This window comes from Eschrichtius robustus, chromosome 5 (assembly GCF_028021215.1).
Source record: "Eschrichtius robustus isolate mEscRob2 chromosome 5, mEscRob2.pri, whole genome shotgun sequence".
Classification (NCBI taxonomy): Eukaryota; Metazoa; Chordata; class Mammalia; order Artiodactyla; family Eschrichtiidae; genus Eschrichtius; species Eschrichtius robustus.
Genome location: NC_090828.1, coordinates 27,255,326 through 27,269,570, shown reverse-complemented (window position 1 = coordinate 27,269,570; position 14,245 = coordinate 27,255,326). Strand labels below are relative to the sequence as shown.

The 14,245-nt window shown below is 37.9% G+C and overlaps 1 protein-coding gene across 3 annotated transcripts in view; it reads left to right on the top strand.

The window, feature by feature from the left end:
• The window catches only part of UNC80 (unc-80 homolog, NALCN channel complex subunit), a 232,901-nt gene that overhangs the window by 114,714 nt on the left and 103,942 nt on the right, over positions 1 to 14,245 (top strand). For 2 of the 3 annotated variants that reach the window (XM_068543797.1, XM_068543796.1), the window contains exons 26-27: positions 3,346 to 3,511; positions 11,882 to 11,982. In XM_068543797.1, coding sequence (XP_068399898.1) covers positions 3,346 to 3,511; positions 11,882 to 11,982 — 267 coding nt within the window. Of the gene's footprint in view, positions 1 to 3,345; positions 3,512 to 9,725; positions 9,930 to 11,881; positions 11,983 to 14,245 lie in introns of all 3 variants that reach the window. The other variant, XM_068543795.1, reaches the window with a different exon arrangement.

Below are 14,245 nucleotides of genomic sequence, written 5' to 3'. Positions count from 1 at the left end.
ATGCCAAGAAATTAAACTAAAACAGAGGCTGCAGTCATTCAGTTAATAAGAGGAAATTTTTCATTGCCTTTAACTAGGTCTCACAAATCTTTTATTCATTAAGCTAGGATTTTCATTGTCAAGTATAGGTTCATATATTGTATTGGGATGTGACCTTTATAAAATAAATGGGAAAGATGCTTTCTCATGTTTAACCTATCTAACTACAGTTGATGATAAAGAAAACTCAAATCACATTTTTTTAACTATTGTAGAAAAAACAGTATCATAAAACTGTTTTACCAACACAGAAGCTATAAATGCTTGAAATAGTTTTTTTAAGAAATTGTACTAAATGGTGAATCTAACAGGCTAAGCATAAATACCATCAAAATGAAATATTCTAAAGTGTTAACAAAGCACTTGCTGTAAGAGTATTTATAGATCTTTGGGATGTTTTATTAATTCAGTAACATTTTTAACAGCAGTAAAAATAAATAACTACCCTAATGTACAGAATAATAAAAGTTTAAGCCAGAAAAATAATCACATTAGAAGCTATAAATATTCTGGGATCTGAGATTTGAGGATGGGAGAAAATAGGGAACATAAACTTTCTACCAAGAAAAAGTCTTTCTGATAGAAATGTCATAAGGCCATTTCCAAGATAAAAGAGATTTCCCTGTGAAATATTTGTTTGCTTGAAAAACTCCTAGTTATATCCAAAGTGTGGAAGAGAAAACAAAAGAGCCTAAAATACAATAATTAAAGGTTAATTTGATAGGGTCAGGAAATCTTAGGAGACCACTCACTGGTTTGGTGGGGAATGACGGTAAGAGAAAAGGAAAAATGATATCAAAAGGGTTTAAAATGTTGCGAGAAACATATTTTTACCAACTTAACAAATTGTTTCCCAGATAGATCCCTAGATGCAACTTAATTAATGTGTTTTTCCCCCCAAAAAAACAACTTCTGGTAGCATTTTTATTCACTCTTTTTGTGAACCATACAGATAAATAATATCTAAAAAAGGAAAAAGCATTTTTACAAGATTTATCATAAAAAGCATAACAATCAATTTTTCTCTGATTGTTAACTTCCAAACTTGAAAACAAAGAAATATTATTTAGAGAATTTTGTCTATAAAACTGCTGGTCTATTAAAATAGGCCAGTTTTCCTGTTGAATTAGTAAAACCAATAACTGATGACCAAGCAACATGGAATTAAACAAATTAATTCCCATCCAACGCCAAGACGAGTCCATAATGATAAAGTAAAAGGCAGTAAGGAAGTCTCTGTACATCTATATTCACTCATTAGGGAAAACAACATATTGGATGCTTTTGTACATGATTGTGCTAGAAGCTGTACCAACTGTATCAACTGGATTTAACAAGTCAAGTTATAAAGAATACACTGCTGAATTCCAAATGCTCCTAAAGTTAAAGAATCAGAAGCAAAGCACAGTTCACATATATGAAGAGTAGACTGATGAATATTTGAGAGTAAGGCTGTGAGCAAGGTGGTGTGATGGATGCAGAGGTGGGAGTCGGGGTGATGCAGAGATGACTATATTGTAACAGGAGAACCAACACATAAACAACACACTTAAGAAAGGAGCAGAGGGCCAGGGTTGACCAAAGAAGGGACTGGAAAAATCTGAAGAACCTTCCTGGACGAGATCACATTTGAATGTAACTTTGAAAGATAAGTAGGATTTTGACTAGTAGATACAAGAAGTTGGAAGAGATAACTACTTTTGAGAGTCAGAATTGTTATTTTATTACTTTTTGTCCCACCTAAGAAACTTATCTAATTAAATTTGGCTACCAAAATAGAAAGTAGTTAGGTTTTTTGTTTTCCTAAAAGGGATTAATTTAAGAGAAACAATTATATTCCTAGAATATTTTTTGACAATGTTAAATAGACTCCATGTGGTTCTTTATTTTTCTAGATGTGATGTAATTTTCTGAGTACCAAAGTATAACTTCTGTTCTTAATTCAAAGGGAAAAGAAGAAACAATATGTAGAGTCTAAAGTTTCATTTATTAATAATAGCTAAAAGCATAAGATTTTAATCTTGGTACAAACTGGGTTTTTCAAAATATTTTTTGTTTTTCAAACTACTTGAATCTGAGGGATTATTATGTCATAATTAGAAAAAATGCTGTATAAAAATAAAGTTAGCATTTTATATATTTTTCATTTATCAAGTCTGAAAGTGCTTCATAGATTAATGATTAATTATGATCTTCAGCGTGAGCGAGTCTCCATTTACAGAACAGGTCAAATGTCCACACTGGGGCCTCACAGGCCAAACTCTTACTAAATATTTACACTGCCCAAGGCTTATTTTCAGTTATGGGATCATGAAGTCTTCCTAAGAGAGAGTGAGAGATTCCTCAAACGCATGATCCTGTTTTGAGCCTCTGGCCATTACACCTGAGGTTTCTTAAGCCTGAACTGCCTTTCCCTACCAGTTTGCCGAGCTAACTTTACTTAATCCTCAGGATTTAACTCCAACATCACCTTGGTATTCGTTTTCTACTTCTGTTGTGTGATATTGTGATTTATGATAAAAATATATGTTTGGTCTTCATCCCTGTTTCTGGCACAGTGCTCCTAAAATCCTTGGAATTTCTTAAGTATGGAGGGTGACCAAGGTGTCTTTTGTATGTTAAGAGGTGACTTGTAAAATGCCTCTAGATTACCTAGGGATCAGCTGGTCACCAGATGAACCAACCAAATAATTAGAAAATTGAAACTTTCAGTCCCACCCCCTCACCTCCAGGTGACAACGATTTAATCAATCATGCCTATGTAATGAAGCCTCCATAAAGACCCAAAAGAACAGGGTTTGGAGAGCTTCCGGTTGGTGAACGCATGAAGACTGGGGAGTGCGCTGCCCTTGAAGAGGGCATGGAAGCTTGGCACCATTACCCCATACCTTGGCCTATGCATTTCTTCCATCTAGATGTTGCTGATTATATCCTTTTATGATAAACCAGTGATCTAGTAAGCAAAATATTTCTCTGAGTTCTATGAGCCCCCCTAGCAAATTAATTGAACCTGAGGAGGGGTGTTGTTGGAACCTTCAATTTATAACCAGTTGGTTAGAAGCACAGGTAACAACTTGGGCTTACAACTGAGGTCTGAAGTGGGGACAGTCTTGTGAGACTGAATCCTTAACCTGTGGATTAAGGAAAACATTTTCATGGCCACAGTCTAAACCTGGCATTAGATAGAGGGAAATTTGGCTGTTTAAATGCTGTTGTGTGCAGCTTAAAACGGAGGGAGGTTTGCCAGAAGACCAATGCAGTGCTGGGGAGATGCCAGCATTCATGTGCTCCTCACTGACATTTCAGGACTTGGAGAGCTGCAGACTTCGTTTGGATCCTGAGTTGGACCGGCACAGATATGAGAGGAAGATCAGCTTTGCTGGTGTCCTGGATGAAAATGAAGACTCAAAAGATTCCCTTCACAGTAGTAGCCACACCCTCAAATCAGATGCAGGTGTTGAGGAGAAGAAAGGTATGGATAAGCAAAAATTAATTCACGTTTCAGGGTTTCTCATGGGATATTTGATCTCGGGTCTAAACTGCAGAATTGTGCACTGAAAGAAGTCCAAAACTGTTGGCTCTCTACAGTACTAACAGTGTTGACTCAATGAGGTAGGCAATCATGCTAGTTACGAGTTGGACTCTGCAGTCAGAGAGACTCTAATTCCAGCTCAGCAATTCTCCGTATCCCATTGAATCTAAGATGGCATCAGTTGTAAGATGAACCATTATCTTATATACCAATAAGAAAGGATAAATACTCCCCATTCAGCTCTTATGCAGTACTTTCTTATCACTTAATTTGTGCTTTATTCTTACTGAAAGAGGACTTTCAGACGTAATTAGATGTAGGTTTTTATTATCGGTCTATATCATTCTTTGTGCAGCCAGGTAAACTGGTTAAAGGTTTTCTAAACCATCTTCAATTCAGAGTTAAATTCTTAATCACTTTTCAACTCAGAATTGTCAGTGTCTGTGTTTTTATATATGATAATGTCCTCTGTGTTAGTAATACATCATTTCTTAAATGAATCTGTAAAAGAAGTAAAGCTATTGGTGATAGTTACACAAGCCAACGTGCAATTGTATGAAGCTAGCCTACCTTCAATCCCTGCTTCAGGAATGTTCCCAAACGCATCTGACTTACCACCTCACCCACTCCTCCACCCAACTATCATTTGGCTCCTGGGACTTAAAAGACACTGGCACCCATTTTGTACATTTTGTTGCTGGTGCTTTAGATATTAACATGAACACAAGCAATAGCAAATGTGTCACAACTGCCACCTGGCTCTAGTGATCTTAAGATGTCATCAGCTGCAAGCCAAATCTCAATTTCAGAGATGTTCAAATGTAAAAAAATGTGCATCTTAAAATGGTAAAATAAAGTAGTTATGTGACCTTGTCCAAGTTGCTTACCTTCTAAGCCAGTTTTCTTCCCTGTAAAATTAGATTAATAATACCTACCACATTGGAATGTTGAAAGCTTTAAAAGAGACAACACAAGTAAAACATAAACTCAGTACCAGATACCTAAGAAGGACACAATAAATAATTGTCATCATTGGTTTTTTTTATTTGTATCATGAGCATATAGATTAAAATCCATGCAGAAAATCCTAAATATGAGTTACAGATTGCAAAATTTTAAGTTGCTCTTTAAAGGCTCCTTTAAACTGTTAACTTCTCTATCTGATTTTTCTATTTTCTTAAGTTTCATTACCCTTCAATGTTTTTCTAATGAATTCCATTAGAAAACAGCATATTTGTAAAAAGAGTCAAAGAGAGTTTTATCCATTGGTATATTTTCTGCAGACAGTGACTCCATAAATGTTTGGTAGTTTAAGGAATGCATGATTCTCAAAAGACATAGCCCTACAGAAGACTTAAATAGACATTTCTCCAAAGAAGGCATGGCACATAAAAAGATGCTCAATATCACTAATTATTAGATAAATGCATATCAAAACTGCAATGAGGTATTACCTCACACCAGTCAGAATGGCCATCGTTAAAAAGTCTAGAAATCATAAATGCCAAAGAGGGTGTGGAGAAAAAGGAACCTTCCTACATTGTTGGTGGGAATGTAAATTGGTGTAGCCACTATGAAGAACAGTATGGAGGTTCCTTGAAAAACTAAAAATAATTACCATGTGATCCAGCAATCCCATTCCTGGGCATATATCTGGAGAAAACTAATTAGACAAGATACATGCACCCCAATGTTCATAGCAGCACTGTTTACAATAGCCAAGACATGGAAGCAACCTAAATGTCCGTCAACAGATGAATGGATAACGAAGATGTGGGGTGTGTGTGTGTGTGTGTGTGTGTGTGTGTGTGTATGCATATGTATATATATACATATATAAATAAATAATGGAATATTACTTGGCCATAAAAAAGAATGAAATGCTTTTTGCAGCAATGTAGGTGGACCTAGAGATTATCATATTAAGTGAAGACAGAGAAAGACAAATATCATACGATATCACTTATATGTGGAATCTTAAAATATGATACAAATGAACTTATTTACAAAGCAGAAATAGACTCACAGACATAGAAAAACAAACTTGTGGTTACCACAGGGGATGGTGGGGGTGGGGGGGAGAGACAAATTAAGAGTTTGGGATTAATATATACACAGTACTATATATAAAAGAGGTAAACAACAAGGACCTACTATATAGCACAGGGAAGAAACCCATTATCTTGTAATAACCAATGATGGAAAATAATCTGAAAAAGAATATATGTATGTTTTTTAAAAAAGGAATAGCCCTAGATAAAGAAAACACAACATATTTAAAATATTTAAAATTTTGTAAGGAATGGATATATTCTGAAAAAAACTTTTTAATATTTCAAGATCAGATGTTGTCACAACATTTAAAAAATGCAAATTATTATTATATCATATTGTGTTGAATTTATGGTGAACAGAAGCCATGTTGCGGGAAGGATTAGCCAAATTTTAGCAGTTTCTGAGTATGAAGAGGTATCAAGTCAAGGTTTGTTCAAATACTACTCCTGATAAGGATGACTGCATATGATGTGAAACGTTCTTTTTTATCAATATTTTTTTAATTGAAGTATAGTTGATTTATAATGTTGTGTTAATTTCTGCCGTACAGCAAAGTGGTTCAGTTATACATATATGTACATTCTTTTTTATATTCTTTTCCATTATGGTTTATTATAGGATATTGAGTATAGTTCTCTGTGCTATACAGTAGGACCTTGTTGTTTTTCCATTCTATATATAATAGCTTACATCTGCTAACCCCAGCCTCCCACTCCATCCCTCCTCCAACCCCCTCCCCCTTGGCAACCACCATTCTGTTCTCTATGTCCATGATTCTGTGAAACTCCCATCTTTTAAACATATCCCACAGGGATTTTTTCCCATTCAAAATTATTATGTTAGCAATTTTTATTTCAACTACTTTAAATAATAACTAATACTGACATGGTCAAATTTCAGCAGAGTAAATTCTACACCATTTAAAAAAATAAAACCTCAGATTAATTTTTAAGAACACTTTAATTTCATGATTATCATTTATGTAAATTGCCTTTAATATTCAAACACACAAATACTTAATAATTTTTCTCCTCATAGAATGGCTATGTAAGTACATGAAAGTTATTTAATAAATTAGGAGCAGAAAACTAAAAGTATAGATAAAATGAGAACATATTCATAAAATGTCCTTTACCAGTTGGCAAGAAACTTCCTGAAGATTCCGAAATATTCCTTAATCCTTTTAATAAGCTGATACCGGAGGCTAAAGCCAATGTGAAAATGCGGACCACAGGGACCCTGCTAACTCAGATTATTAAAATTTTATTTAAAATTTCATGCCATCTGTTTGTATAACATCTAAAAATGTCAGTTCTTGAAATAAACAACTTGAGGACAATTTGGATTCTACAAAGGAAAACTAACATGAAATAATCCTTAGAACTAAAAATGTCTGCCTAAAATCTCCAAGCAAGATCTGTCAGATCATTTTATCCATATTCCAGATACAAACTAAGACTGGCATTCCAGAATACAGACACCAAGACATGTGTGATCACTCAACAGTCATATACTGAGCACCTGTTGTATACCAGGCGCTATTACAGGTTCCTAGAATACAGCAATGAACAGGGAAAATTTCCCACATGTATTTTAGTTTATATTAGCTAATAGTTAATAACTTAATAGTGAATAACATTAAATTCTGGACTTTCAAGTCAAGATAAGTAGTATGAAGAAAACAAGTTAGGGTCAGAGAATTGGTAGTGACCTGAAGTAGGAAGGATTGTAGTCCTAAGTGACATTGAGCTGAGACTTTCGTGATGTTAAGAATCCAGTCATGTGAAGGGCTGAGAGAAGAGTCTTCCAAACAGAGACAACAGTGAGAACAAGGCTCCGATGCAGGAATGAACTTGGAGCATGTGAGGAAGGGCAAAAAGGACAACAAGGTTGCAACAGAATGAGTTGGGGGAAGAGCGGTAGGAGAGAGGGTCAGGCAAAGGGCAGATAAATAGGGTCTATAGATATGGTTAGAAATTGAATTCTATTTAAATGTGTCTGAGAGTTGTCAGGTTTTGACCAGAAAAGTGATATAATATTTGTATTTATGATTGATGTATTTAAGAGATGAGTCAAGCTGTTGGAGTGGGGGTAAGAGCGAGCAGTTTGGTAGTTATATTAGTCTAGGGAATAGGTGACAGGGCTTTCAAAACCCTACGCTATTTTGAAGTGTTGAATCAGCAGGACTTGCTGATGGATATATGCGGTGTAAGAGAAAAGGGAAAAGAGATGTTTTATCTAATTTAGATGAATTTGTTTTACTTTCATACTAGTTCTCGTTGTCATGGAGATAAAGGCTAAACTTCAGTGGTGTAGAATCTCGACTGATGTCTTTCATATACTTTACCAAATCTGAATTCTAACTATATTATATCCTTTGTAAATAATCAATGCCATAATTCTGAACATTATTTTTTTCAGTGCTATGAAATGTCTCCAATTATCTTTGGTGATAGAACAGTTTCTCAAAATTAAATTTTTTTTCATGTCATATTAATCTGGGGTTATTTTGCTGTACTTGTAGGCTGAAAAATATCATGAAGTCAGGCAAAGAATGCCAAAGTGTGCCTCTGTAAAAATTTTTAAATTATTTCTTTAATCTCTTTCTCTACTTCCCAATCTATTTTGACATAAATTGTATTAATAGTCATTAAAAATGATAAGTATATTCGGTTTCAAATGCATTTCAGATAAGTCATAAAGTCTCAATTATACCTAAAAATAACACTGAAAAATACAGTGGATGAGTTTTGTGCTATAACTAAAATAGAGCATTATGGTCTTTGAGGGATGGATTCAACTGTGCTGTGAGAATTTCTGTCTAGATGTGAAATTCTATCCAGATGTGTTCAGGGAGCTCCATGAAGCTTTTGCCAGCTGAGTGGTGATAATTTTAGTCTTTCTCAATCATAAGAGTAAATCAGAGATTAAACATTTCACTTTATTCAACAGGAATCTAGGCTCCTTTATATGGCACTAATTAACATTTTTTGGAGCTGTATGAGTTCTATCACAGACTAACTCTCCTGTGAGTGAGAAACTTGAGACTAAAATGCAATCTTCCTGATTGGCACTAAAATATTAATAGCTGTGCCTTAAATAATTAGTAAGAAATCTTGTTCATGTCTTAAGAAGGAAACCTTACAAAAACAGCCCCTTCCTGATAATCACTTGAAGCCCTGAAAACTTTCAAAATCACCCTTACGATATCCACGTGCGACAACACCAAGTCCTCAAAAGAAAAAGAAGGAGGTGTGGATACGACTATGGGAAATATGGATGCTTTTGGTTAAAATGTAGGTTTCAAGTTGAACGTGTTTCTTTTACCCTTTTATTTTCCTCACTGATGACTGTTTCTTCCAGAACACTAAAGAGGAGTAATGCATGTTCTTCTTGGTTCATGTAGACTGTAAGGTTGATTCAGGGTGTTGCAACTTTTGGACTCATATCTCACCCAGCCTTTTGACTGAGAGGAGGATGCTATGAAATCATTAGGTGCAGTGGAAATGCATTTCACACTCATGTTCACCCACAGCACCCCACTGAACACCTCTTTTAGTGCCTTTGCTGAGGAACTGAGCGGAACCCGCTGCTGACTGTTGGAGAGAGAAGCGCCTCTTGGTTTTATTTCTTAATGAGGTATTCCCAAATGAAGGGATTTTCCCTGAAGGGCTTTCCCTAACTCACATTAAGTCTGTCAGTCCCATTTCAAAAGAAAAACAAAAACAAATGGTTGGTGGTTCTGCTGAATCGAGCAATGATGCCGTGTGACCGTACTAACAGTCCCGGAGGGCTCCCTGGCGAGGGCGCGCTCATGCTTGTGAATTCTGGGCCAGAGAGAGAGCAGGTTGTTCCCGGCACCGATCAGCTGTGTGTCCAAGAAAGAAGCTGCACCAGCCCTTCGTGGTGGACCCAGCCTCCTGCCCTCCTAGCAAAGCCGCCCGACTTGGGGCTTGGGAGAAGCTCCTTGTTCAGACGGGCTGCTCATCCCGGCCAGAAGACAGGAGGCTGTTCAGGCACAAGCTGGGGAGAGCTTGGCTCTAACGCTGGCTGGGGAGAACTAAGGGGGAAAAAGCCCTATTTTATTCTTTTAATACAGTTCCCAGCAGGAAGATCAGGATAGGAGGTTCCCGCCTGCTCCAGCTTAAAGGAACCCGCAGTTTCCAGGTGAAGAAGGGGGGTTCCTTGTCCAGCATTCGCCGGGTCGGCAGCTTAAAGAGCAGCAAGTTATCACGGCAGGACTCAGAGTCCGAGGCTGAGGAGCTGCAGCTGTCCCAGAGCAGGGACACTGTCGCTGACCTAGGTAACATAGAGGAGCGGGGCGTGCAGGGACGCGGGGGGTAGGAAGACAGAGCCCGAATCCCCGAACAGCTCAAGTCCATTTTCTTACACATCAGTAGACGGAGGGCAGAGTCATGGGTTAGAGTACTCGTTTAGTCCATAAGCTATGTTGCCCTCCAGAGCAGGGCTGCTCCAGCCTTACTGTGCGCAGGGTCAGCTGGGAGCTTGTTAAAACGCAGATCCTGATTCAGCATCTCTGAGATGGGAGCCTGAGATTCTACGCTTTTAACAAGCTTCCTGGTAAAGTCGATGCTGCTGGTTCAAGGACCACAGCTTGAGCAGGGAGCATATGGAGTCTACAGTAGGGAAAGAAAGCATTTTAATGACAAGGGCAGTTTTTTGCAATCTAGATCTTTGTCCCTTTATTCTTCTGGTCAAGACCTTTAAAGCAAAATGTAGATATTCCCTTGGGAATAGCTGGCTTAAAGTCTTCTGTAAACTAAAGTCTCTGTTTCCCAGTAAAAACAACCAAAATTTCAGAAAGGAAAGATTGTCTACATCTCACAATTAGTGACCTTCAGCAAGTCACTTAACTTCTCAGGGATTTGTTTTCCCCAGCTACCCAATGAGAATAATTCTGTGTACTCCTTGCCTACTGTGAAAGGATGCTCTAAAGGTAAATTAGGGATGATTGTAAAGTATGTTAAACTCCTGAGAATAAGCTTTATATACAGTCAGAGTTGTAGATTGTCACTATAGGACCCAAAGAGACTCTGAATCCCAAAATGTGTTAGTCCTATGGGCTCTCATGATCGTCTTAGTAGACGAGAAAAAGATTAAGCAGGCTTGCCGATAGGACTTACCAGCTGCCTAGAATTTACCTGTTAGGTTAAAAATTGAAGTGCATATTCTTTGCCTTTCAGTCCCTGTATGAAAACCAAAGTGTAAAACTCTTCTTTCTCAGTAAGTTGTTTCAGAAGTCAGTCAGGAAATGTGGATAAATTATCAATCTAGCCTGCTGAAACAGAAGCTGAGTATATTTAATCAAAGAGAGTTTAAAATAGAAAATGTTTCTACACCTACCCACCCTTGCCTTTGAAAATAGCTAATTTGTGCGTTAGTTAAGATTCAGCTTATTTTTTTAAGGAGACAATAGAAAAAACCTTATGACATCTTTTGTTACAGGTCTGAGCTGTAAGAGTATCATCAATTAGTTTGGGGGAAATAATTATTTGAATTAATTATTTAAATTGATCCACATAGCCTAGCCAGTTAAGTCAAACTATCCAAGGTAGAGGCATAGTTTTGTCATAGAAAATACCCAGAAAAGCTTGTAGATTTGAGGACAAAGCTTTGTTATCTAGTATACTAAGTAGAGAATTCCTGTGACATGTCTCCTTCACAGTTTCCTACAGAGACGAGTTTGGACAAAGGGTTGTCCACAGCTGGGCACAGTTACTTCCGAATTCCCTTAGTTTTTCCGAGGCACCACCCATCTTTGAAATAGCTCTGATAGCAAAGCCAGGTGGTGTTAAGAGCGGTAGCACTAGCCGTAGTCACAGCAGCAGTGGCGGTAGCAGCACCCTTTGTGGCCACTGCAGGCTGGTTGGTGTCCCTACTTAACTACACGTGCGAGGTCTGGGCAGTCTGGAATGGATTTGGGCACACTCAGCCAACAACTTGCTCATCTCAGCAATTCAAGGACTTGACTCTGTTCTTTTTCTCTGCTCCCATATCTCAAAATGGAAGCCACCATAACAGAGATCATAAATGTCCTTGTAATTGCCAGTTCAGCTGGTGGTGAAGGGAACAGCTCCTATTAATATTACTCCACTAAAGCCGATGCTATGCCCTGTAACCCATTGGCCATGGTAGTCTGCCCTAGGATTCAAAAGCATGGACCACTATACCATAGCAACATGCTCTCCAGGGAGACAGAACAATATAACCTTTCTTGGTATTTTTCTTTTGAAGAAGGGAGTCCTTGGAGTGCAAGTGAGCCCAGCATTGAGCCAGAGGGAATGAGTACAGCCGGCACGGAGGAAAATTACCACAGGAACATGTCATGGCTTCATGTAAGTAGGAATCTCAGAAAGAGCCCTGAGATCAATTTCTTTTGGCATTGGGGAAGATCTGTGGAGGTAGGATGAAAGACTATACTACAAACATCAATCATTTCAGCCTATTAGAAAAATTATAGGCTTTTATTTCAGCTGAACCTCTGGATACTCACTAAGATTGGTCTTCTGCTGGATTGTATTCATTTGAAGCTTATCTAAGACCAAGGGTGCTTTGTTATAGTTGGCTTGTGAGTCAATGTAAGTCAGGGAAAAAAACCCTGAGGGATCAGGCCAGGTTGGTGGTCAAGAGAGCCTGAGTGACACAAGGCAAGGCATCATGATCAGTTTTATACAGGTCACCACAAATGCTGAGAGCAAGGTCATGGTGTCAGTCCTGAGTGTGTATTAGATCAAATTGTAAACTAGGACGTGGAGATTCTAAGATGATGAAGGTCACACCTCAAAGGGCTCTCCAGAGGGCACAGGCAGGAGGGAATCCCAGGCACAGATTACAGTTCAAGGTTTGACCTGGGTGTAAAGAAAGGAAAAGAAAGGTCGGGAAGCATGACGTGAGATCCACAATTGGCAGGGTACTGCCAGCACTATTTTTTTTTTTTTTTAACATCTTTATTGGAGTATAATTGCTTTACAATGGTGTGTTAGTTTCTGCTTTATAACAGAGTGAATCAGCTATACATATGCATATATCCCCATATCTCCTCCCTCTTGCGTTTTCCTCCCACCCTCCCTATCCCACCCTTCTAAGTGATCACAGAGCACTGAGCTGATCTCCCTGTGCTATGCGGCTGCTTCCCACTAGCTATCTATTTTACATTTGGTAGTGTATATATGTCCATGCCACTCTCTCACTTCGTCCCAGCTTACCCTTCCCCCTCCCCGTGTCCTCAAGGCCATTCTCTACGTCTGCATCTTTATTCCTGTCCTGCCCCTAGGTTCTTCAGAACCATTTTTTTTTTTTACATTCCATATATATGTGTTAACATACGGTATTTGTTTTTCTCTTTCTGACTTACTTCACTCTGTATGACAAACTCTAGGTCCATCCACCTCACTACAAATACCTCCATTTCATTTCTTTTTATGGCTGAGTAATATTCCATTGTATATATGTGCCACATCTTCTTTATCCATTCATCTGTTGATGGACACTTAGGTTGCTTCCATGTCCTGGATATTGTAAATAGAGCTGCAATGAACATTGTCGTACATGACTCTTTTTGAATTATGGTTTTCTCAGGGAATATGCTCAGTAGTGGGATTTCTGGGTCATATGGTAGTTCTATTTTTAGTTTTTTAAGGAACCTCCATACTGTTCTCCATAGTGGCTGCATCAGTTTACATTCCCACCAACAGTGCAAGAGGGTTCCCTTTTCTCCACACCCTCTCCAACATTTATTGTTTGTATATTTTTTGATGATGGCCATTCTGATCGGTGTGAGGTGATACCTCCTTGTAGTTTTGATTTGCATTTCTCTAATGATTAGTGATGTTGAGCATCCTTTCATATGTTTGTTGGCAACCTGTATATCTTCTTTGGAGAAATGTCTATGTAGGTCTTCTGCCCACTTTTGGATTGGGTTGTTTGGTTTTTTTGATATTGAGCTGCATGAGCTGCCTGTAAGTTTTGGAGATTAATCCTTTGTCAGTTGCTTCATTTGCAAATATTTTCTCCTTTTCTGAGGGTTGTCTTTTCGTATTGTTTATGGTTTCCTTTGCTGTGCAAAAGCTTTTAAGTTTCATTAGGTCCCATTTGTTTATTTTTGTTTTAATTTGCATTTCTCTAGGAGGTGGGTCAAAAAGGATCTTGCTGTGATTTATATCCTAGAGCGTTCTGCCTATGTTTTCCTCTAAGAGTTTTATAGTGGCTGGCCTTACATTTAGGTCTTTAATCCATTTTTAGTTTATTTTTGTGTATGGTGTTAGGGAGTGTTCTAATTTTGTTCTTTTACATGTAGCTGTCCAGTTTTCCCAGTACCACTTATTGAAGAGGCCAGCACTGTTATTGATCTTAGATATGGAATGTCTCCATCTCCTCTGATTTTAATCTGACTTCCTGGTAGGGTCAGATAAAGGCCTGGCTGGTACATCATGCTCAGTGTTTACAGTGCTATGCCCTTGGAACTGGTTGATCCCCAGAACTGGCTGATTTTGAGAATCTCTGAGGCAGCTATTTTTAAAGTAAACTTTTTAGTGAAGTCCAACCTACATATTAAAAAGCATACAAAACCTATGTGTACTGCTCAATAAATTTTCACAA